Here is a 24863-nt window from a genome sequence, read left to right as displayed (position 1 = left end):
TTCAACCTTCCAGCTAGTTCAGCCTTCCTTATTCTGGTAAAAGCATCATTACCATTCATCAAACTAATTACTCTTTCAAGCTCCACCTTTGAGTAGTTTTCAATAACTTTTTTGTTGAGCAAGTTGAATGTGCCATCTTTAAATTAGATTTAAAAAGGAAGTACCATATGCTGAACAACTAAATCCTGATGATTTGAAAAACTCTGATATTGCAAATCCTGATATAAACTTTGATGAGTGACATGTCAGTGGAAATACTACAAATACTGAAGCACATGTAGAGGGGGATCAACATGTATCACGTCAAGAGTCAAGTTCAAGTAATGAAAATCAAGAAACATCAGTAAATACTTTATCTAACTCTGATTTCTCAAATAGTGATGAAGCAAATACTGTTAATACTGAAAGCACTGATTCAGGGGGATTTTCAGGTAATAATGATGATACACAAAAAATTGAGACTAGAGACTTCATGGATCAAGGGGGATGATCTACTTCAAGAAGTCAACTTCCTTCTGCAAGAAAATGGACTAAGTTACACTCTCCTGACTTAATTATTGGAAATCCTGATAGTGGTGTCAAGAACAGAAAAGCCACTCAAAATGAATGTTTCTATCATTCTTTTTTATCTCAAACTGAACTTAATAAAGTGGAAGAAGCTCTTCAAGATGCTTATTCGATCATAACAACGCAAGAGGAGCTCAATAAATTTGAAAGGAATAAAGTCTGGCCTTTAGCACTAAGACCAAAGAATAGATTTGTAGTTGGTATAAAATGGGTGTTCAGAAACAAGATTGACAGTGAGGGTATTATTACAAGGAATAAAGCAAGGTTGGTTGCAAAGGGTTATTCACAGCAAGAAGGCATTGATTATTATGAGACTTTTGCTCCAGTTGCAAGGCTTGAGGCTATCAGAATTTTTTTGGCCTATGTTGCAAAGATGAATTTCAAGGTGTTACAAATGGATGTGAAGAGTGCATTTTGAATGGTGAACTTGATGAGGAAGTTTATGTTGAATAGCCTCCGGGGTTCATTATTCCAAAATATCCAAATCATTTTTATACCAAAAACTTGTTAGGGCGAAAACACGCGCTAAATTACACGCAAGTATACGCGTTTGCAAGTAGTATAAGATTTAGATCAAATTTGTTCCCATAGAGGTTCTTTAGTTAATTTTAGAATATGCACATATGCAACAATGATATGGTTATTATTCAATGCTAAGACAAATAACAAGTTGAGATTTGTTTATAACTAAGAACTAAACTAACAATTATAACTAAGAGAACAAGAATGGTTGAATTAATATATATGACAAACATGGGATCCTAACTTCATTAAATACTTCATTCAATAGCCTTTTTGTTCTTAACCTTAGTATGTAATGGTGATGACACTAATCATATAACACGAAACTAGTAAACACCAACTTTTGTTGTACGAATACCCTACTACCAAGCATCCACAAAAGAGATAGAAGTTAAATAGACACCAATTATGCTTAGTCCTTATATGTCTATAAGAATTGAAAACATAACGGTTTAATGCGCAAGTTATCTATTATGATTACATAGGGCAAGTAAGATGGTTAAAATTACCTACGAATCATGCATAACAATTATACATGAACCTATGCTAGCATGTCAAGTTTTAAATCTCCATATTCACTGTCGCTTCAATAGAGATTAACACGCTATCTTATATGTTAGCTACGCACATAAGATGAATAAGCACAACCAATACTAGGATATCAAACAATCACCACACACCAAGATATTGAACAAATTAACTATAGAAATCCATACGTAAATCCGTTAGAACCCTACGATAACGATTAGTTCATAATCGAACTCATCGTCACCATGGGTTCCAATGAAAGCATGATAATAAACAATATAAGAGTACTAGGGTTTAAGAACAAATCGAAAACGAGCATCCAAGTATCAACTATATTAAAGAAAATAAAAGTATTCTTCTCCGTAGCCTTCTCGTGCTCTCAAGGTCTTCTTGTTGCTCTCCCCTTGCTCCTTGTTGTTAAAAATCTTCAATTTCGACTAAAATCAGGATTCTGGGGCAGAAACCGGGTGCGGGCGTGCTGCTACAGGGCGCGGCCGTGCTGGAATAGTGTTTTCAGTGGTGCGGGCGCGCTGGTTCTGGCGCGGTCACGCTGACATTCTGGAAATTCTGACAATTCTTCTTTTGGCCCTATCTTGAGTTCTGCTCGTTAGAATTAGGCGATTCAACTGCCCACGTGAAGCTAAAGAGGGTCTCTACAACTTGAGAATGGCCTAGGCTTCTGATTCTGATCTTTTTTCAGCATATTTCTTTAAAAAGTTTCTTTCTTTATTTAACTGATGCCTGAAATTCACAAACACAAAAACACATAAAAAATACCAACAACTTGAGTCCAAAACACCAACTTAAGCCTGTAATGAAGCGTTCCAAGTAGATATAAAATCCACTTATCACACCTCCAAACTTGAATCGATGCTTGTCCTCAAGCATAAACAGACTCAAATCTATAAAACAATCCTAATGCATGAATGCAACTACGTAAATGCAACTAATTGATAATGCAATCGATCCTCTCAGAATAACCATAACCAAATGAATAAGCCAATTCCTCTAAGAATGCAATGACTCAAAACAGAGTTCGAAAAAAATCTCACAAACCAACTCACAAACCAGAAACGTGTGTGTGTGGATGCTTAACAGATATACTCTCGACACTAGATCAATAATCATAACTTATCTATCATGAAAACAATCACAAGTTTATAACTAGAATAGACGTTAAACGCATTATGACTCACAACACTTTCATTCTACTAGATTTATACAAGGATTCATGCTATTATTGAACACATAACAAAGATGCTTATTTGACCGTGTAATGAATGAGGTCCCAAAAGACTTATACAATAATACCCATGTAGTGAGCGTTAGGTTAGCGGATCCCGGACTATGAAAAGTCTTAGGTCACCAGGCACAAAGTCCCCTAAGAACTTAATAACTCGAGTATTAAAGAGCTCACTCTTGATCAATTATGCATAAACACATATTCTTTTCTTTCTTCTTTTTTTTTTCTCTTTTTTTTCTTTTCTTTTTTTTCAACAATTTCTGAATGAGTGCATTTCGCTCCATCTCATTCAACTCTAGACTACTCATAAAACTATGAGCCGACTACTAGCCATTTGACACCTAGCCTTACAACAACTAGCAGTGAAATCCAAGCTTTTCTCCAGATAAAAAAAATCAGTGTTTTTACGTCATTACGAGAATATCACAAATTCTAAATATAACCAAGTGATTAAATTTCAACAACAAACAAGTATGATCATGATCTAGATCAAAATCAACCCTATAAGACTTTGTGAAAATATTTCTTCTGGCATGCAAATCAATTCATTAGGACTTAAATATCCCTCTATTCGTCATCACCACACTCAAATCAACATCAACTTATCAAATAGTATAGTTCATCTTAAGGGATCATGCTAAATATGCATGCAAATGCAACTACATGGACTCATAAAATAACACAAACAAATATGTCCTATATGAGAAATCATGCAAAAATATGAATGAAATACAACTAAACATGCAACATGAATTTATATGAATCTATATGAACTATATGGACACACACAAACTAATCCTTAAATTATCACCCCCAAACTTAAAATTTTCAATGTCCTCATTGAAGGTAATAAGAAGGATTTCAGGCATACTTGGTCTTCGAAAAGATCACCCTCCTTGGGTGGATGATCAGGTGGCCAATCAACCTCGACACCAGTGGCTCGGAAAATAGTGCCCAAATCCTGTGTCAAATCTGCAGCAAAACGATGGTGAATGTCGTGCATGGCCTCCATACGCTTAGTTACTCGCCTGTACTGCTCATCACCAACACTAGTCCTATCAACTACCTGTTGCACATGAGAAGAACCCTCTATAGGCACTAGAGGATTCGTTCGGCTATACATCATCAAAAATATATCCCAAGCCCTTATCACGGGGTGCACCTAAGAATGCATAACTCAAGTGATCTGGTAGTGGATGAAGCTCAAGTGTGGAAACATCTTCAATAGACGGTTCAAAACGCTCGTGAAAAATTTTCTGCTCTGCTAACCCAAGAGAATCGAATGGCATCTTCAACTTCCTCTTCCACGGAGGTGCATTCAAAACCTGTAGTTGCTATGCTCTCATCTTCAATAACTGATTCCCCTATTAAGGCTCTCTCTAAGGTATCTGACTTTGGCCATTTATCAATGTCCGAATTCACTACCGAGTCGAACGTCTCTACTTTATTCCTCTTTAGCTGTGGGTAACTTTATTGCCTTAAACACATTAAAAGTGACCTTTTAATCGTGAACCTTCATCGTAAGCTCTCCTTTTTGCACATCGATCATAGTTCGGCCTGTAGCTAAAAATGGTCTTCCCAAGATGATGGGAATTTTCTTATCCTTCTCAAAGTCAAGAATTACAAAGTCAGCAGGAAATATAAGTTTGTCCACCTTGACCAACACATCCTCCATAATGCCTCGTGGATATTTGTAATAGAACGATCGGCCAACTGCAAGGACATATATGCTGGCTTCGGATCAGGTAGACCAAGCTTCTTGAAGATGGACAAGGGCATCAGATTGATGCTAGCTCCCAAATCACATAAACACTTATCGAACGACAAATTTCCGATGGTGCAAGGAATAGTGAAGCTTCCAGGATCTTTAAGCTTCGGAGGCAACTTTTATTGCAACACAACACTGCATTCCTCCGTGAGAGCAACAATCTCTAAGTCATCAAGCTTCACCTTCCTAGAGAGAATACATTTCAGAAAATTCGCATAGCTAGGCATCTGTTCAAGAGCTTCAGCGAAAGATATGTTGATATGAAGTTTCTTGAATACCTCCAGAAACTTAGCAAATTGCTTATCCAACTTCTGCTTCTGCAGCCTTTTAGGAAAATGAGGTGCAGGATAGACCTGTTTCTCCCCTGTATTACCCTCAGGAGGAGTGTGTTCCACAGTTTTCTTACTTGATTCCACTTTTGCTTCCTTCTGCACATCTTCTTCAGCCAAAACTTCAGATTCTGGAACTTGAGATTTTTCAGGGATCGCAACCTTCTCAGACCTCAAGGTGATGGCGTTCACCTGTTCTTCAACATCCCTTTTGCCTAGATTGGCTTCTGTATCACTAGGAAGCATTTCTAGTGGTAGATTCAATAAGGCGGTAGCAATTTGCCCTATTTGGTCCTCTAGAGTCTTGATAGAAATAACCTGGCTTTGGCATATAAGAGCCTGGTTTTTGCACATAAGCCTCAACTCCTCCAATTCAGATTTTTCATTCGAATATTGACCTGCACCTCCATGAGTTTGTTGTTGAAGTTGGAGTTGTTGTCTTGGTGCAAATTGTTGCTGAAAACCAGGAAGATTGAATTGCTCATTTCCAAACTGCTGGAATGGCTGTTGCATCGCATTCTGATTGTTGCTCCATCTGAAATTAGAATGATTCCAGTTGTCAGGATGATAAGTGGCTGGAACTGGTTGCTGCGATCTCTGAAAGTTGCTCACAAACTGAACTGATTCACTAGATATAGCGCATTGCTCCGTCACATGCGAACCTTCATATAGCTCACAAACACTGGTTATCTAATTAACACCATAGTTATCTAGAGAATCGATCTTCATAGATAACTCCTTTAATTGAGCACTGATAGCCGTAACTGTATCCACTTGAAGAACTCCTACTACCTTGCCCTATGGCAATCTCTGAATTGGATACTGATATTCATTAGCAACCATAAGTTCAATTAGATCATAAGCTTCATCATTGCTCTTAGCCCATAAGGCTCCACCTGATGCTGCATCGAGCATGGGTCTGGACTGTGCTCCCAAACCATTATAAAAATAGTTGATGATCATCCAATCAGGCATTCCATGATGAGGACACTTCCTAAGCATCTCCTTGTAGCGCTCCCAATCTTCACACAAAGATTCTCCCGTTTGCTGCGCAAATTGAGTAATAGCGTTTCTGAATGCAGCTGTCTTCGCCATAGGGAATAATGTAGTGAGAAACTTTTGAGCAAGATCTTCCCAAGTAGCAATCGAACCAACTGATAGAGAGTATAACCAACTCTTAGCCTTGTCCCTCAGAGAGAATGGGAAAAGCCTCGGCTTTATAACATCTTCAAAAACATTGTTGAACTTGAAAGTGTCACAGATCTCAATGAAGTCCCTAATATACATGTTAGGATCTTCTGTTGGAGCACCCCCAAATTGGACTAAATTTTGTACCATCTGAATTATGCCAGGCTTAATTTCAAAGGTATGAGCTGCGGTCACTAGCCTGACAATGCTAGATTGAATGTCATTGACCTTGGATTGAGAAAAATCCATCAAGGCTTTCGTTCATTCTGCTGGATCTCCCATTGTAATGAGTACCTGAAACACAAACAAATAAATCGTGAAAGTAAAAGAGTCTGAGTCAGCGAAATTTAACGACCACTGATGACAAGCACATAAACTAAACAATTAACAACACCGAGTCCCCGGCAGCTGCGCCAAAAACTTGTTAGGGCGAAAACACGTGCTAAATTACACGCAAGTATACGCGTTCGCAAGTAATATAAGATTTAGATCAAATTCGTTCCCACAGAGACTCTTTGGTTAATTTAAGAATATGCACCTATGAAACAATGATATGGTTATTATCCAATGCTAAGACAAATAACAAGTTGAGATTGTTTATAACTAAGAACTAAACTAACAATTATAACTAAGAGAATAAGAATGGTTGAATTAATATATATGACAAATATGGGATCCTAACTTCATTAAATACTCCATTCAATAGCCTTTTTGTTCTTAACCTTAGCATGTAATGGTGATGACACGAAACTAGTAAACACCAACTTTTGTTGTTGAATACCCTACTACTAAGCATCCACAAAAGACATAGAAGTTGAATAAACACCAATTATGCTTAGTCTTTATATGTCTATAAGAATTGAAAACATAACGGTTTAATGCGCAAGTTATCTATCGTGATTACATAGGGCAAGTAAGATGGTTAAAATTACCTACAAATCATGTATAACAATTATACATGAACCTATGCTAGCATGGCAAGTTCTAAATCTCTATATTCACTGTCGCTTCAATAGAGATTAACACACTATCTTATATGTTAGCTACGCACATAAGACGAATAAGCACAACTAATACTAGGATATCAAAGAATCACCATACACCAAGATATTGAACAAATTAACTATAGAAATCTATACGTAAATCCGTTAGAACCCCACGATAACGATTAGTTCATAATCGAACTCATCGTCACCATGGGTTCCAATGAAAGCATGATAATAAACAATATAGGAGTACTAGGGTTTAAGAATAAATTGAAAATGAGCATCCAAGTATCAAATATATTAAAGAGAAAACAAAAGTATTCTTCTCCGTAGCCTTCTCGTGCTCTCTAGGTCTTCTTTTTGCTCTCCCATTGCTCCTTGTTGTTAAAAACGTCTTTTTATTTGTATATATAGGCTCCAGGATGACCAGGACTCTCAAAATCTTCAATTTTGACTAAAATTATGATTCTGGGGCAGAAACCGGGCGCGGGCGCGCTGCTACAGGGCGCGGCCACATTGGAATAGTGTTTTCAGCGGCGCAGGCGCGCTGGTTCTGGCGCGGCCGCGCTGACATTCTGGAAAAATTCTGACAATTCTTCTTTTGGCCGTATCTTGAGTTCTGCTAATCAGAATTAGGCGATTCAACTGCCCACGCAAAGCTAATGAGATTATCTACAATTTGAGAATAGATTAGGCTTCCAATTCTGATCTCTTTTCAGCATATTTCTTTAAAAAGCTTCCTTCTTCATTTAACTGATGCCTAAAATGCACAAACACAAAAACACATCAAAAATACCAACAACTTGAGTCCAAAACACCAACTTAAGCTTATAATGAAGCGTTCCAAGTAGATATAAAATCCACTTATCAGTTGGATAAGGCACTTTATGTACTAAAGCAAGCTCCAAGAGCATAGTATGAAACACTTGCTCAGTTTTTATTTGAAAGTGCTTGTAAAAGAGGTATCATTGATAAAACTCTATTTCATATGTATCATCGTAAGGAATTGTTGCTAGTTCAGATATATATTGATAATATCATTTTTGGATCTACTATTGATAAACTATATGAGTGGTTTTCCAAGCTAATGTAGTCTAGATATTGAATGAGTATGATGGGAAAACTAAGTTATTTCTTGGGGTTACAAGTCAAGCAGACTGAAGAAGGAATCTTCATCAATCAAGAAAAATCCACCAGTAATTTGCTTAAAAGATTTGGGATGCAAGGCAATTCAACTACAACAACTCCCATGGCCACTGCAACCAAGTTAGATTTAAATACTGGTTCATCAGTATATGTAACTAACTACAGAAGTATGATTGGCTCAATCCTATATTTGACTACTAGTACACCAATATCATGTATGTTACCTGACGATGTGCAAGGTTCTAAGATGATCCCAGGGAACCACATCTGTTAGCTGTGAAAATAATTTTTAATATCTCAAATGCACCATGAATCTTGGATTGTGGTAGCCTAGAGATTCAGATTTTAAGCTAATTAGATATTCAGATGCTGATTTTGCAGGATGCAAAATAGACAGGAAAAGCACTTCAGGAAGCTGCCAATTTCTTGGTGGTAGATTGGTTTCTTGTTTTAGCAAGAAACAAAAGTCAATTTCCACTTCAACTGCAGAAGCTGAGTACATTGATGCAGAAAGATAATGTGCATAAATTCTTTGGATGGAGAATCAGTTACTGGATTATGGGTTAGGGTATTCTAAAATTCCTATATATTATGATAATCAAAGTGCTATTACAATGACTAGAAATCCAGTACAATATTTAATGACAAAACACATCAGCATAAGGTACCATTTCATAAGGGAACATGTGATGAAAGGTACAGTGGAATTGCACTTTGTGCCTACAAATCAATAATTAGCAAATATCTTCACCAAACCATTCTCTGAAGCTATATTTATAATTTTGGTGAATAAATTGGGAATGATCTTAGGATAATTCTCAATTATTGATGAATAAGTTATGTTCTGTAACATGCAATGAGTTCAGAGTTTGGTATCTTTTTCTATGTATCAGTAATTCTTAAATATGATATTTGTGTTAAACCCTAATTTCATGTATTCATGCTATTTACAATTTGAAATTTCTATAGAGTATTAAACTCTGATAGTTAACTCTCTACAGTAGTTGCATGATAAACTCTGATGATAGGATTAAGTACTAATATCAATCAAGCATATGTCTTGACTGATAAACTCTAACATTAGTTAATTTAATACTAATCATCGTCAAACTCTGATTGACTATTAAATACATATGACTTTTTTATTCATAAAATATCTATGTCAGTATTTTAATTAAATTACTAAACTATAATTTAGTGGTTGATTTTATATAAATGATTAAACATGCATAGTTAATGGCGTGTGTTCAGGAAAAACGTTTCAGTAATTACAACACATTACTTTGTGTAACTGTGCACATCTTTACTACTCCTAATTTTTTTTGCATGTTTATTTTCTGAGCAATCATACCATGCCAGGTGTCCCACTAATGTGAACCATTTAAGAGTAATAGAGTACATAAAAAACAATTTTTATTTTAAAATAATCACTTTATCTCTAATCAAACTCTTTTCACTTTCTTACTTCTTCTCTCTCTTTTAATCTCTGATACCCTAAACAGTTTTTGAGCATTTTCTCACACAGTTCACGATGACTTCACCAGTTGCAAGCAAATCTTTTATCTACAATCGAGCTAAATTTATGACCAATAATTATGCTGCTTTTCTTGAGTAAACTAGTGTAAATCCTGATTTCCATATCTTTTAAGATTTATTAGCATCGATTGAAGTGTGATATGCACTTACAAATCCCATTGTGGTTTATGGTACTCAAGTTATTATTTTTTCGAGAACTGGGGTGTTTGATGATAGTGGCCCCAATGGTGGAACTTCAAGTATTACATTCGAGCATAATAGGGAAATAATGGTTGTGACTTCTGCAACTTCTAGGAGTGCTCTTCAAATTCCAATCAATAGCACTTGTGCTAGCTTTGTGGATGATGATGAGATAAGGAGGTTTCTCACTCATATTGGGTATGAAAAAGAATTGAAAAATTTAGGTCAACTCAAAAGGCCCGGGCTCAGGAAGGAATATAAGTTTTTCTTTGATACTATCACTAGGGCATTCAACAACAAATGCACGATGCTCTACCCATGTTGTCTCAACAAATTGGGTATTCTCTGATTCATTCTACAAATTATGATTTTGGTAGATATCTATTATGTTACATAGGTGATTGAATAAAAGCTGATCTCAATACTGTTTATTATGCTAGATTTTGTCAGCTAATTTTTAACTTTTGTTTTCCAAATGTACTTATTCCTGCTAATGAGATCATATCAGTATTTAAACTAACCAAAAGAGCATTATAATATCTCATCAACTAAGAAAAGGAAAGAAATGATATTGCTGCTCTTAGACTTCCAATAGATGCAAGGAACTTGCTCATTACAAGGATTCCTGAGACATGTGGTCTGTAAAATCTACAAAGTGCTAAGTTACAGGCAATAATTGATGGGAAACCCCTGTAACTAACCCTAACACTGTCACTCAAACACAACAACAAACACAAGACACCTCAGGTGTTTCCAAAAAGGAATATGTTGTAAAAAGAAAGAAGCTAGCAAAGTCTAAAGCTCATCAATCATCAGGACTTAGGACTTCTCAGAGACCACCATCCACAAAAACCGAAATAGTACAGGGTGGATCTACAACACAAGTTTTTCATTCTTCTAAACCTTCAGAAATTGTTAAGAGAAAGCTTGTGCTATCTGAGTCAGAATCTTATGATGAGGACACTGGTCTCTTGTCATCAAAGTTTTGGAAAAATAATTACTGATTTTTCTCAAGCTTCGGTTGTCCTACCAACTGCACAGGGCACAACAAATACTGATGATATAAATGCTGATACTTCAAGCCCTAGATCAAGTAAAAGGAAGTTGGTCAAATATTACCTTGCTAAACAAACACTGAAGATGAAAGAAGAAATAGCACATGCAGGATATGATGCAGTCACTTTACCAAAGCCAATGAGTCATAAGGATGACACAAACACTGATGCTCCTGTCACAATCTTTAATTCCCTTATCAGGCTCAAGAGAAAAGTAAGGGAGGTTACTCATGAGAAGGTGGAAAGGATAGCAAAAATACAGAATAAACAAGGTTATATCTATGGATCAAACAAACAAGAACCTGCAACTCAAAGAGATGCATCTGTGTTAGGTATAAAGTGCAACATAGTGGAGGGTGAATGTGTTTTCTTAATTTTAAATTAACTAAGTATTAAAGTATGCAGGATTATGTTACAAACTTATTAATACATAACCTACTCTCTCAATGGATGTTAAAGTAAATTATCCGTTGAGAGCTACAAAAATACTAAATCAAATCTACTAAGGTGTTTTGGTGAACTTATCATCAAGCCTATGACATATTCCTAACAATCATCTATTATGTTTTCTGAGATAGGTAGAAAGTCACTTTGATTAATACAATCCCAAAGTGCACCAGCTTCAACTTGAATTCTTTTTTATTTTCTCCCTACAGACTTGAAATGAGTTTCAGTTGGAGGTTTGAATGAAGGTGGTTTGGATTGTTTCTGTAGGGAAGTTTGGTTTAATGTGATAGGGATTTTGTGTAGAGAGTTTATAGTAGGTTTGTACAAGTACATGGGCTTTCAGGTTTGGATACTTTGAGATAGTGTTTCGCTAGGTTTTTGAGTTGGGATTGGCAAAGTTTTGGAAATTTGGGTTAAAGGTGTTTTCTTTGTGTCTCGTCCATCTCCTCCATCCTTCTTCTTCTTCTTGCTGTCATCCTTTCCCTTCTTCTCATTTTTTCCCTTCTGCTTTTCATCTTTTCTAGATTTATCATCTTTATGACACCCACTACCTTTTCTTGATTGACTTGGATTTGAGATAAAAGATTAATTCTCATCTTTCTTTTGCTCATCATCGGCCAATTTATCATCTTTTTAATTTAAGTGTGTCCTTGGTAGCATAGTACTGCATTCTTCATATATCTAGTGAAGATCTTGATAATCACCACATCCTCATGGGTTTTATTTTTCTTCATCTTCAGCTCAGTCTCTATGGTCATCATCAGCTTCTTGTTTCTCATGACACAGTGCTTTGGTAGTGGGAAATGTTTGTATCTTCTAGTGTTAGGGAAAATATAGGCCACTCCTTTGCTTGGTTGTAGGTAGGCTTCAGGGAAAGAATCTTTTGACCATTTTTAAGTTCATGAAGTAAAAGAATTTCCTCTCGACTCATTACCTTGACCTTGTTGGTGAATACATCAAGTTCAGATGCCTTTCTTAATTTCAAAAAAGATAGGGAGACTTGCATGCACCTATCAACACCAGAATCATTTACATTAACAACCACTCTCTTTTCCTTGAAGTTTTATCTGGTCACTATCACTACTATCAGAAAGTGGATGTTCTTATCCACATTCTTCTTATAGGTGAAGTGATTGAAATCGACGGAGACTCGCAGCTCTGCATGAAATTCAGCAAACTCATTGTCAAGGAAAGCGCCTTCAGCTGCCATCTTGAGACTTTCAAATCCAATGACATCTTTACTTTGGCTTGATAGGCTTGATTTTAGCTTGGTCTCCATCATCTCCCTCTTAGGCTTGGTAGCAGGCAATGTTGAGTGTTGATGGATCTGGGCCCTTACCATTTGAGGCATTTCTTTGAGTGGAACGTTCAAAGAACCCGTAATAGCTCCTAGAGACACATTGGTCTGTATTTGAAAGTACATTTAGGAGTCAATTAGGGACTTGATGTCCTGATGTTGACTTTAGACCAAGAATGTGAGTTGAGAGACTTGATGTAGTTAGAGAAACATTTAAAGCTTGGACTTCATTAATTTAATTTTGGAGAGCTTGGACTTGAAGAGTTGAGGATGTGGAAGGGGGACTCTGTGATTCTATTGAGAGAGAAGTACCAAGAGTATTGAGCATTGCATTTTTGACTTCCTTCATGACCAAAGAAGAAAGCTTAAACCTAGCCTTGTATAGCTGATCCAACTTGACCTTGCTATTATTGTTGTTTGTGATTTGTTGTTGGATCACATTGTTAAGTGCAATAAAGGAGTCCCTTAGCTTCTTGATACTCTCTCCAACAGGAGTGAGAGTCAGAGCTTGAAGTTTATCTGATAACTTGATGTATTTGGTGTTCATATCATTAAGTATATGCATCAGTTCATCAATTTTCTTGTTCACTAGCTCCTTGACTGTACTTTGATGACCATCCAAAGTCTGTTCTACAGCCTTGTCAATAAAATTGAAGGCCTTGAGTTGAGCTTTGAAGACTTCTGTAATTGCATCATAAACCTCCTGTGGAGTGAGTACCTTTGCATTACTGCCCAGAATTATTGATGTACTCATCCCTGAATTTTGAAAGTGCCTCCTCTATCTTGATTGAAAAAGTTTTGGAGAGCCAGGAATCCACATTGCCATCTCTGTCAGCTTCATTTATAATTTTATCTTGCTGCTTTTCAACTTCCTCCATGTAGGTGAGAAGGATGGCTTGACAGTCTTGGTTTGTCATGTCTGATGTGAGGAGTTGTTGAGCAATATTGGGTAACCCCTCAATTTGATCTTTCAGCATCTCAACTACAGTTTGGGTTTGGAGGCTGAGTATCTTGTAGCTATTAAGATAAAGGATGTGAAGGTTGAGTAGAAGTGGAGGGTTGGTTGGGGTCTGTTGAGGTTTGAGTAGAAGTGGTACATGTGACTGGAGTCACAGTTGAACTCACAGTTGTAGTTGTGGTTGTGACAGTGTGTTGTTCACTTGGTAAGTGAACCTCCACTGGAATTAAAGGGGAATTGACCAGGTTACCGTCATGTACCATGTCCTCAAACCCTTGTTCCTCTGGCAGGGAACTAGCACTTGAATGTGCTAAAGTACTTGTCTCCCTACTAGCTGGATCATTGGAAATTGAACTCGTAGATTCAATTGTCAAAGAAATTTCAGCTAGGGTTTTGAGGGGAGTTGTCTCTTCATGAGAAAACTCCACTTGAATTGGATAGAATTTGAGTAGCTCTCCCTCAAGAGTACTACCCTCAAACCTATCAGTTTGTGAAGACTGTTGTACACATGAAGGTGCATTGGAAACTTCCACGAGGTCTTTAGTGAAATCTGATGAAACCCTTGTGTTTGTGATGGTGTAATCAAGGTCTACCTCAGCATGTAGCCTCTCACAATTTAGAGATTGTGTCTGAATGGTGATCACAGTTTCAAGAACCGTGTCACTGATTTTGGCAGGACTTGAAAGGATGATTCAAGCCCTTCATTAAAGTTAGAAGAAATTTGGGAAATGAGAGTTGTGAGCTCATGTGTGAGTGTTGGAAACTCCCCCTGAATAGATGAGGGAGTTTCAAGAGATATGCCCTCATTGTGTGTGCCAAACAAATTACTTCTTTCATCCTATTGAGAGTGCTAAAAAGGGGGTGCAGACTCATTACATGGTACATGTGGAAGAATGCATGATTAAATAGTGACATTTTGTTGAGAAGGTGCCACTAGAGTCTGTTTAGATCCTTTTTATACAATTGTATCTTGTTGAAAAGATATAGAGGTGGTCATTTGAGAGTTCAGCTCAGTTTTCTTTTGCTTCTTTGATTTCTTAACCAAGGGTGACACTGTTTCTATTTGATCCTCACCACTCTCACTAACTACCCCTAAGGTTGGTTGTTTCCTCTTCTTTTTACTAACTTTATTCTCTTGAGAGGATGAAGCAGTTGGCTGACTACTAGATAATGGTTGTGAATAAATGGTTGTAACTGTGGTAGGCTCCTGTGGTTATTCCTGCATTTGTGCTACTGCAGGACCAGGTGCCATAGCTGAACTAGGAGTTGTAGTACTTCTTATATTAGGCATGGGATAAAGATAGGTTCTAAATTTCTCCAATATAAAGTTAGTGATACTTAGCCTACCTTAACCTGATTCTTTGTATTAAGTGATCCAAATAGAATTTTGGACACTTGATTACAAATTCCTATCAGATTTCTATCTATAACCTTTAACAAGTGTATGTCATTTAATTTATGAATTAAAGTTGACATAATGAACATAGAGAATAAAATTTCCTTATCTCTACTTACCAAAGGCATAGTGAGACTTGTGCTTAGCTCCTCCAGTATCAAGCTTCCAATATTCAGGTGTTTGTTGTAGCCCATAGAGTACGTCGGCTTCTGCACTACACTTGAGATGTTTTCATAGCCAATTTTTCTGCATGTGAATGCCCTGATGATGGAGTCAAAAAGAAATAACCATTCCCTCCTCAGGTTTCTCTTGTTTAGCCTGACCATGTCAATTTGTTCACTTTAGTTTATGAAATTCATGAATTCAGCCAATTCTTGAGTTATAGGAGCTTCAACCAAATTGTCTATATAAATGCCCAGAGCCTTGTTGATGTCATTAGCGTTGAACTCGATAGACACACCCTTTATTATAAAGTTAACCACCATGGAAACTGCTTGATTTTCATGGACAATGGTGTTATTGGCTGCAGTGTTCCTGAAATCATTCATAACATCCAAGTAGACCAATGGGTTTACAGTTAGGGTTTCTGAAAGATAGGAATCAACAATAAACTTTACAAAGCACTTAAAAATGTCTGGTGCTTGAGTTCGATCTACAAAAGCTAAGAAGTTGGTTCCATACTTGGGGATAACATCCCTCACATTATTAGCAGCCATTGAAGAGATTGTATTTTAGTGGGTAAATATTTTGAGAGAGAGAAAGTGTTAGGGCGAAAACACGCGCTAATAATACACGCAAGTATACGCGTTCGCAAGTAATATAGAATACTTTCTAGTTCGTTCCCACAGAGACTCAGACTAATTATGTTCAATTAAACTCACTCACCAATGTATGATTACTTCTCAATGTTAAGACAATAACACTTAGATTTGATTAACTAATTATTAACTACAATTAACTACTAAAATTAACCACTTAATTAACACTTCGAATTAACAATATTAAAACACTCATGAGATCACAACTTCATTACTACTTCCTTCAATAGTCATTGTTATTACCCTTAGCATGCAACATTGATGATATTAATCGAATAACACGAAACTGATAAAAGCCAACTTTCATTGTACTAATACCATTCTACCAAACATCCACAATTAAGATAAAAGTTGAATAGGCATCTATTATGTTGAGTTCCTGTATGTCTACAGAAATTGACAACATAATGATTTAAGAACAAGTTATTCCTTTTTATTACACAGGGCGAATAAAACGGTTAGAATTACCCACTAATCATGCAACATCGTACATGAACCTATGCTAGCATGGCAAGTTCTAAATCTCAAGATACACCGTCGCTTTACAAGAGATTAACACCCTATCTTATATGTTCGCGACGCACATAAGACGAATACGCACAACCAATACTAGATATCATACAATCATTATACGCTAAGGTATTAAACAACTAACTAAAGAATTCCATAGTAAATTCGTTACGACCCCATGATCACGATTAGCCCATGTTAGCACTCATCGTCATCATGGGTTCATATGAAAACATGATAAATAAACACAAAAGAATAATAACTAAACTAATTATATTAAACCAGAGTACGTAACAAGAGTAATAGGTTTAAAGCAAGAAAACTAGCATCCAACGTTACAACGAAATAAAGAATCACAAGAAAATATGCTTCCTCTTCGTTGCGGTGTGCTAAAACGGTCTTCTTCCTTATCTCCTTCGCTCCTTGATTAATACAACGATCCAACAGACGTGAAACGTCTCTGAAATCTACTTATATAGGAGTCCCATAAAACTCAGATTACACAGAAGTTGGAAGCCAAACAGAAATAGAAGTCTAAAATAAATATTCTAAATTCTCGACCCTGCGCGGCCGCTCAGCATAGCTGAGCGGGCGCTCAGCTTCCTGCGCAGCCGCTCAGCATAGTTGAGCGGGCGCTCAGACCCTTTATGGAATTTTTGTCTGTTTGCTCCATTTCTTCGCTGTAATCTGCTCCTCTCTTCCCACTTGCAATGCTGAACACATGCCAAGGCTTATTATTGATGATTTCTCCCCCGAAATGTAACTAATACCCTGAAACGCACAAACACTAGAAAAAGGCATCAAATACACAAAATACTTGATTTCAAGACACCAATTTAAGCTATTATAAGACGTTCTAAGTGGTATAAAATGCCACTTATCACACCCCCAAACTTAAATCGATGCTTGTCCTCAAGCGTCACAGACTCAAAAACAAAATAAAAACATGCATGAATGCAATCTATATGAAATACAGCGATCCCCCTTACTACGACCAAACCAACCAACTTACGACATCTCATCAAATGCAATTAGGTGACTAAAGATCAATCAAATTATGCAACTAACATATAGCCAGAAACGTGGTGTGTGCAGATGCTTAACAGATATACTTCGGAACTAGATCAATTATTATGACTCAACTATCATCAAGGTAATCACATGATTATACAAAGAATAAAAATTCTAGGCACAAAGTGACTTATAACACTACAAGAATCCTGGAGCTTATTACGGAATCATGCTTTTTATTCATAACAATAATGCTTATTGACCATGCAATGAGTGAGGTCCATAAAAGACTTATACAATGGTATCCATGTAGCGAGCGTTAGGTTAGCGGATCCCAGACTCTAAAAGCCTTAGGTCACTAGGCACAAAGTCCCCTAAGAACTTAATAACTCGAATACCAAAGAGCCCACTCGTGATCAATTATGCACAAACACATACTTTTTTTCTTTCTTTTTTTTCTTTTTTTCCTTTTTTTCAAAATTTCTGAGCAAGTGCGTTTCGCTCCATCTTGCTCAACCCTAGACTACTCGCATAAACATACGAGCCGGCTACTAGCCATTTGACGCCTAGCCACAATTAGCAACGAATTCCTTTTTTTACTCCATTTTTTCCTTTTCATGCCTTTTATCACTAAGAACCTATTATAAAATTCTAAGCATAATAAATATATTAATACCAAAAACAATCAGACCATAACAACCACCTCGTCCTTAAGCATTCTCTAAGACTTAGTGAAAATACAAGTGTTTCTAGCATGCATATCAACCTACACGACTCAACATTACTTTAACGCTATCACTACACTCGCATCGACATCATAAATCAGTTGGCAAATCATCGCAAAAGGGATCATGATATATGCATGAGCTACATGACATGATAAACAAAGGAGACTGTGGTTGAGTCTAGTGATCACACAGAATTTATACCAACTGTTGATGTTAACACTCAAAAGCAAAACACTTGGAGCTCCATTGTAACTAAGAATATACCCTCTAAGGAACCTGCTTCTAGTGAGACTGCAAAAGTTACGTTTAATGAAGATGGTTCGGCAACAATTCAACCTCCAAAGAACTTTCTTGCCAGTGTTCGTAAAAACTGGAGTACTAGCATTATAGGTCATTTTATTGGTGGAAGTTTTGAGTTTCGTTTTGTCCGTGAGCAAGCTTTTAAACTCTGGAAAAATCATGGTTTAAGCAGGGTCTTCTACAGCTCGAAGGGCAATTTTACCTTCAAATTAAATTCGGAAATCGAGAAGCAGAAAATTCTTGGGCTTAACTCGGTTGTTATGGGAGGTAGGACACTTTATTTGATGCCTTGGATGGAAGCAAACAAGTTCAAGAAAAATGTTATCGAAACTGTTCCATGTTGGATTAAGCTAAAGGATGTTCCACATTCTTATTGGTCTCGGGAAGGTCTTACTCACATTGCCAAGGCAATAGGTTCACCTTTGAAATTTGATGAGATAACTGCTAGATTTGAACCTACTAAGTATGCTTCCGTGCAGGTGATGCTTTCTTACTCTAGTCCGAGACCGGATTATGTTTAGGTACCAGTTCAAGACGAACATGGTACTGAGGAGCTTGTTAAAGTTAGCATTATTTATCCGCAACTACCTTATTCCTATACCCACTGTAAAGCTTTTGGGCATTCCTTTGCGAGGTGTGCTTATAATCCCAATGTTGTCAAACCAAACCCTCATCAAAGGCCTGGGGGAGCTGCCCAAGGTGCATCCAAAGTGGCTAGAAAAAATCAACCTCCTCATAACACAGACTCTATTCATTCTAATGTTTTGGTTCAAGCACAACAGGATGGCCTCAACAACGCAACAGCTGCTGATAAAGCCAATGAGGATGTTAACCCTGTGGTTTTGGGTGAATTTTTGGGTTGTGATGTGGTTTTGGATGCGGATCAGACTCTGGAAGATGTTCAATAACAGGAAGATAACACAGACAATGATGACAACCTAGAGGAATTTGATCGGGTGAATGTTCAGATGGATGCTGATTTGTTTCACAATGGTGATGTTGAGGATAATGTTAAAGATTTGGATAATCAGGAAAATGCTTCGGTTCAAAACTTGGAGAACTTGGAACTAAACAATCAGGAAAATGCTTCAATTGGCCTGGTGCCTAATACAGTCCAAGATAATCAGGACTTAGAACCTTCTCAGTTGATTGCTGAAAACATTGTTGAGACTTTGCCAACAAAATCTCCAGGTCAGAAGCGCAGACGTGGTCGTAGCCGTGATACTACCCGTGTGTAGTCTTTTTCTGTAGTGCCTGCATCAAGCCCAGCGCATGCAGCGCCCACGACACGCACATCATCTAAACAACAAACACATCCTGTTGTCATTGCTCTCAAAGCATCCAAGGCAGATTTGATAGATGAAGATGGTTTTACAATGGTGGTGAACAGAAAGAGCCCTGCTAATAAAAGAAATCCTAAACTGGCTGTGCAGCCAGTAAGCCTTAGACGGTTGCAATGAATTTTGCAACTTGGAATGTAAGGGGCATCAATAAAGCCCCTCATCAAAAAGAGTTACAAAATTTCATTTTTGTTAATAAAATTGATTTTATGGGAGTTCTAGAAACAAAAGTTAAAGTTACTAATGCTTTGGGTATTTCGAAGAAAATTAACAAGAATTGGCGATGGCTGTTCAACTACGACTACCACTATAATGGCAGAATTTGGGTGGGGTGGAACCCTAATGTTTGGGAGATTTCTCTGTATTCTCAATCTTCTCAGTTTATTACTTGTAATGCTAGGCTGATTGAAAAAAACTTGAATATCATTGTTACTTTTGTTTATGCCTTTAATGATGCAATTGATCGGGTGCCTCTTTGGGATTACATTCTGTCTACTTCTAATAGTCCCACTCCTTGGGCTTTTCTTGGTGATTTTAATTGCATTACTAGTCTGAATGAAGTGCTTGGAGGCAGGGAGCATTGGACTCCTGCAATGCAGAGTTTTAAGGACTGCCTGTTTAATAGTGGCTTGGAGCCTATGCGCACGATTGGTGACATTTTCACTTGGTTTAACAAAAGATCTCATGATCCGGTTTATAAACGGCTTGATCGAATGGTTGTTAATTCAGCTTGGTTTAATATCTACACTGAGGGTAATGTCTTTGTCAAACATCGTGGCATCATGGATCATAACCCTTTACTCTTCGAGGAACCAATACAGCTTCAAAATTTTGGTAAGCCTTTTCAATTTTTTAACTTCATGATTGAGATTCCTGGTTTTTTGGACTTGGTTTCCACTGCTTGGTCTATACACTGTACTGGTTCTCCTGTTACTCAATTTAGTGCAAGACTCAAGCACACTAAGTTATTGCTTCGTAAATTTAATAAGGATCCATAGCAATGTGCAAACTGCTCGTGTAAATCTGGAACACTTGCAAGCTTCCTTGAGCTCCTCTGTTGATAGTGATAAATTTAATGAAGAAAAGAATCTAATTTCCAATCTTAATTTGGCCCTTGCTCAAGAGGAATCTCTCTTGAAGCAAAAGGCTAGGGTCAAGTGGTTACAACTTGGTGATAACAACAACTCTTTCTTCCATCAGAAATTTAAGGTTAACTGGAATCAAGGTAAAATTTTATCTCTTCAAAATACTGATGGCAACTTGGTCTATGGCCAAGAACCCTGTGCTTCTGTGGCAGTGCAATACTTCACTCAACTTTTGGGAGCTCCGGCTAATTCTGATAGTATTGATCTCTCTTCAGTTAACTGCAAAGAAATTAGCGATGCTCAATCCCGGCTCCTGGTGGCTTCAGTGACTGATACCATCATCTTTGACACTATTAAGAGTATGAAGAAGAACAAGGCCCCTGGTTCTGATGGGGTTAATGCAGAGTTCTTCCTTGCAACTTGGCACATCACTGGTACGAGTTTTTGTGCTGCAGTTCGATATTTCTTTGACCATGGTTCGATGCCCTCGGGGGTAAATTCAACCTTTATTACTCTAATTCCTAAAGTGGTGGCTCCAACTAGAATGCAAGACTTCAGGCCTATATCTTTATGTTCAGTTCTTTACAAATGTATTTCAAAGATTTTGTCCTCAAGGCTCAAGAAAATCATGCCTGCCTTAGTGGATATTTCTCAATCCGCCTTCATTCCGGGTCGATCTATATCTGATAATATTCTTCTTTCCCGGGAGCTGTTTAGGGGGTACGAGAGAGAAACTGGAGTGCCTAAGTGTGCTCTAAAGATTGACTTGTATAAGGCGTTCGATTCCATCCATTGGAACTTTATCATAGCTGTTTTGGAAAGAATGAGGTTTCCTGGGGTTATGATTGGTTGGATAAAGGCTTGCATTTGTTCTACAAGGTTCTCCATTAAGCTAAATGGGATTGTTCATGGTTACTTTAAGGGTACCACGGGCCTTCGCCAGGGAGACCCTATGTCTCCTTATATCTTCGCATTGTGCATGAACATTTTATCTTGCATTCTCAACAATACTCCTGCGAACTTCAAATATCACTGGCGTTGCAAGGAGCTCAAAATCGACCATCTCTTCTTTGCTGATGACGTTCTATGTTTCTCCCATGGTTCGAAGCAATCTGTTCAGCACATTTTGAATTCGATTAATTCTTTCTCAGGTTGGAGTGGGTTGGCTCCAAGTATTTCAAAAAGTACCGGGTTCTTGTGTAACTGTGATGATGGTTTCTCTACCTGGTTTAACATATTATCTATCCCTAGAGGTACTTTTCCTGTTAGATTTTTTGGGGTGCCTCTAATTTCCTCCCAGCTTTGTGTTAATGATTGGATGCCTATCATTGATCGAATTACTTCTAGATTGCACTCTTGGGCCACTCTTTTGCTATCACTTGCAGGTAGAGTAATGCTTATCAGGTCGGTTGTGCATGCCATTGAAGCCTTCTGGGGTAATCATTTCCTCTTGCCTGCCTCCATCCATCATACCATCCAATCTATGCTTACCAGATTCTTATGGAAAGGTAACATTAACCATAAAGGTGGTGCAAAGATTGCTTGGACTTCTATTTGTCTCCCTAGGGAAGAAGGGGGCTTGGACCTTAAAAACATGATTGATTGGAACCATGCTCAAGTCATCCACCACCTTATCAAAGTGGTAACTAAATCCTGCTCTCTTTGGGCTAGGTGGGTGAATGCGACAGTGTTGAACAACAAATCCTTTTGGACCTTGAAAATCCCAACAGATTGCTCCTGGATTTGGAGGAAAGTTTTGAAATTACGAAGGGTTGCTCTCCAGTTTATCACCTATTCTATTGGCTCGAGAAATGATATTTCTTTATGGTTTGATCCCTGGTGGGGGGGCGTTTGCCTAGCAGACTCTTATACCTCTACTATCATCTCTCAGTGTGGTTTACATCATAGTGCTATGCTGAGTAGTGTTATTCACTTGGGTGCTTGGAGGCTCCCGAGGCCAAATTCCAGGCATCACCACTTGGATCCTTTGCTTTTTCATTGGCTCGAGATTTCGATTACCCATCCATTGCTCCTAATGGGACAGATTCTATGCTTTGGGATGGCTTCGATGCAATCAAGATTAAGACTTGGCATATTAGGAATTCTATCAGAAACATGGGTGAGCTTGTGCTGTGGTCTAGTATGGCATCGCCTTCGTGTTGCTCGATATGCCCACCACCAATGGCTCATATGTCATGGAAGACTCAACACTTTATCTAGATTACACAGGTTTGGCATTGTTGACTCTCAGCAGTGCTTTCTCTGTATTGGTGGTAGGGAGACAATCTCGCACCTTTTTGTTCATTGCACTTATAGTAAATGGATTTTGTCTCGGATTCTTGCTATGCTAGGCCTCTCGATTGCTGGAGACACTTGGCTATCTCTGCTTAACTCTTTGATTGATCTCCAGGACTCTTCCAGGAGCGTCCTTGCCTTGTGCATGGTTCAAATATTCTTCTATCATATTTGGAGGGAGCGTAATACGCGCGCACACAACAAGGGAGTCTTTGGTCCAGCTAAGCTCTTGCATGGGATTCTAGTTGACTTGGTGGCTAGGCTGCAAAGTTCAGTTTGGTTTAACAACCTAGCTTGTAATAGGCCTGATTTACATTCCTGTATATCTTGTATTGCTCTGTAGCTTGTAGCTTGCTTTTTGTTGTTGTTTGCTTTTTGGCTTTCTATCTCCAATCTTTCGCTTTAGATTGGCTATAGATAGCTCCCTCTCTATGGCCTGTCATAGAGCATAGGGTAGATCCCTGTTGTTCCCTGGTCCTTTGTTGATATATACTTAATTTAGCAAAAAATAAAAAAAATAATAAAAAAACTATATGGCAAAAATTATGCAATTATATGAACTAAACTATCATGAATAAGCAACTATATGACACACACAAAAAATATTCCTTAGCTACCACCCCCAAACTTAAAATCTTCACTATCCCCAGTGAAAGTAGTAGAAAGGAACACAGGGTATACCTACTCGGAGAGATCATCATCATCATCACCCTCAGTGGGTGGTGTATCAGGAGGCGTATATGCAGAGTCCTCACCAAAAACTGGCCACTGGATGTCAGCTCCAAGGCCTCGAAAAGCGGTCCCTAACGCAAGGGTGAGCTCCTGAGCAAACCTGCTCTGTGTCTCATACATAACATCCATCCTCCGTGACAGCCTCCTATACTAGGCATCAGCCATCCCAGCACCCTCCTGAGCTCTAGAAGAACCAGCCTCATCACGCCTTGGCCTCGCCATAGTAGCACCTCGTGCTGGACGCCCTCCTGGAAGACGATAATCCAGCCCATAGGCAACTCATAGGCACTGCTTCAGGTGACTCACAAAAAGCTATCCACCCCTTCTCAACAATCATAGGCAGCAACTCACCATCCCTCCCCGATGGTAAAAATCCCTTCTTCTTCAGAATCGGCTTCCCCAGAAGCCTAGTGTACTCCTCCTCAGCAGCCCTATCATTCAAATGAGGCCTCGCAACAGTACCCCTCGAAGAATCAGCAGTAGGGACTGTGCTGCTGCTATCAATAGTCCTTGCTCTCTTGGGTGCCATCGAATCTGAATAAAAGTGCTTGAGAATTGTGTTTTTGTGTTTGGGAGAGAATTGGAGTGTAGAAAGTATATGGGAGATATATGGGATATGTGTATGTATATATAGGGTATGGGTTAGGGTAGAATTTGATTAGGAGTGGGTTTAAGGTGTAAAATCATGGGATAATGGGTTGCCTCCCACGAAGCGCTTCTTTTTCGTCATTAGCTTGACGTTGCGTACCTTCCTCAAGTCGATAATAAAACGGTACTAACCACTTCTCGGTTTGCCGTGTCCCCATAGTAGTGCTTCAAACACTGACCATTATCCTTGAATGCTTGGTCCGGATCATTCTCAAAAAGCTCCACCGCTCCGTGTGGAAACACAGTTTTG

The 24863-nt window shown here is 38.1% G+C and overlaps 2 protein-coding genes and 1 non-coding gene across 3 annotated transcripts; all 3 read left to right on the top strand.

Moving 5' to 3' along the window:
* Positions 1-5930: 5930 nt before the first annotated feature.
* On the top strand, positions 5931-6037 carry LOC141681999 (small nucleolar RNA R71). Its single transcript, XR_012559404.1, has one exon. It is a non-coding gene; the product is annotated as a small nucleolar RNA R71 (small nucleolar RNA).
* An 11084-nt stretch (positions 6038-17121) lies between these two features.
* LOC141679484 (uncharacterized) lies at positions 17122-19421 on the top strand. The gene is made up of 3 exons (XM_074485978.1): positions 17122-17136; positions 18375-18992; positions 19035-19421. The coding sequence occupies exons 1-3, from the start codon at positions 17122-17124 to the stop codon at positions 19419-19421; spliced, it is 1020 nt and encodes a 339-aa protein (XP_074342079.1).
* A 548-nt stretch (positions 19422-19969) lies between these two features.
* LOC141679483 (uncharacterized) lies at positions 19970-23576 on the top strand. Its single transcript, XM_074485977.1, has 2 exons — positions 19970-20687; positions 20797-23576. The coding sequence occupies exons 1-2, from the start codon at positions 19970-19972 to the stop codon at positions 23574-23576; spliced, it is 3498 nt and encodes a 1165-aa protein (XP_074342078.1).
* Positions 23577-24863: the final 1287 nt, after the last annotated feature.

This window comes from Apium graveolens, chromosome 8, assembly GCF_009905375.1.
Source record: "Apium graveolens cultivar Ventura chromosome 8, ASM990537v1, whole genome shotgun sequence".
NCBI lineage: Eukaryota > Viridiplantae > Streptophyta > Magnoliopsida > Apiales > Apiaceae > Apium > Apium graveolens.
Note: the sequence above shows the minus strand (reverse complement) of the source record. Positions and strands in the feature narration are given on the sequence as shown.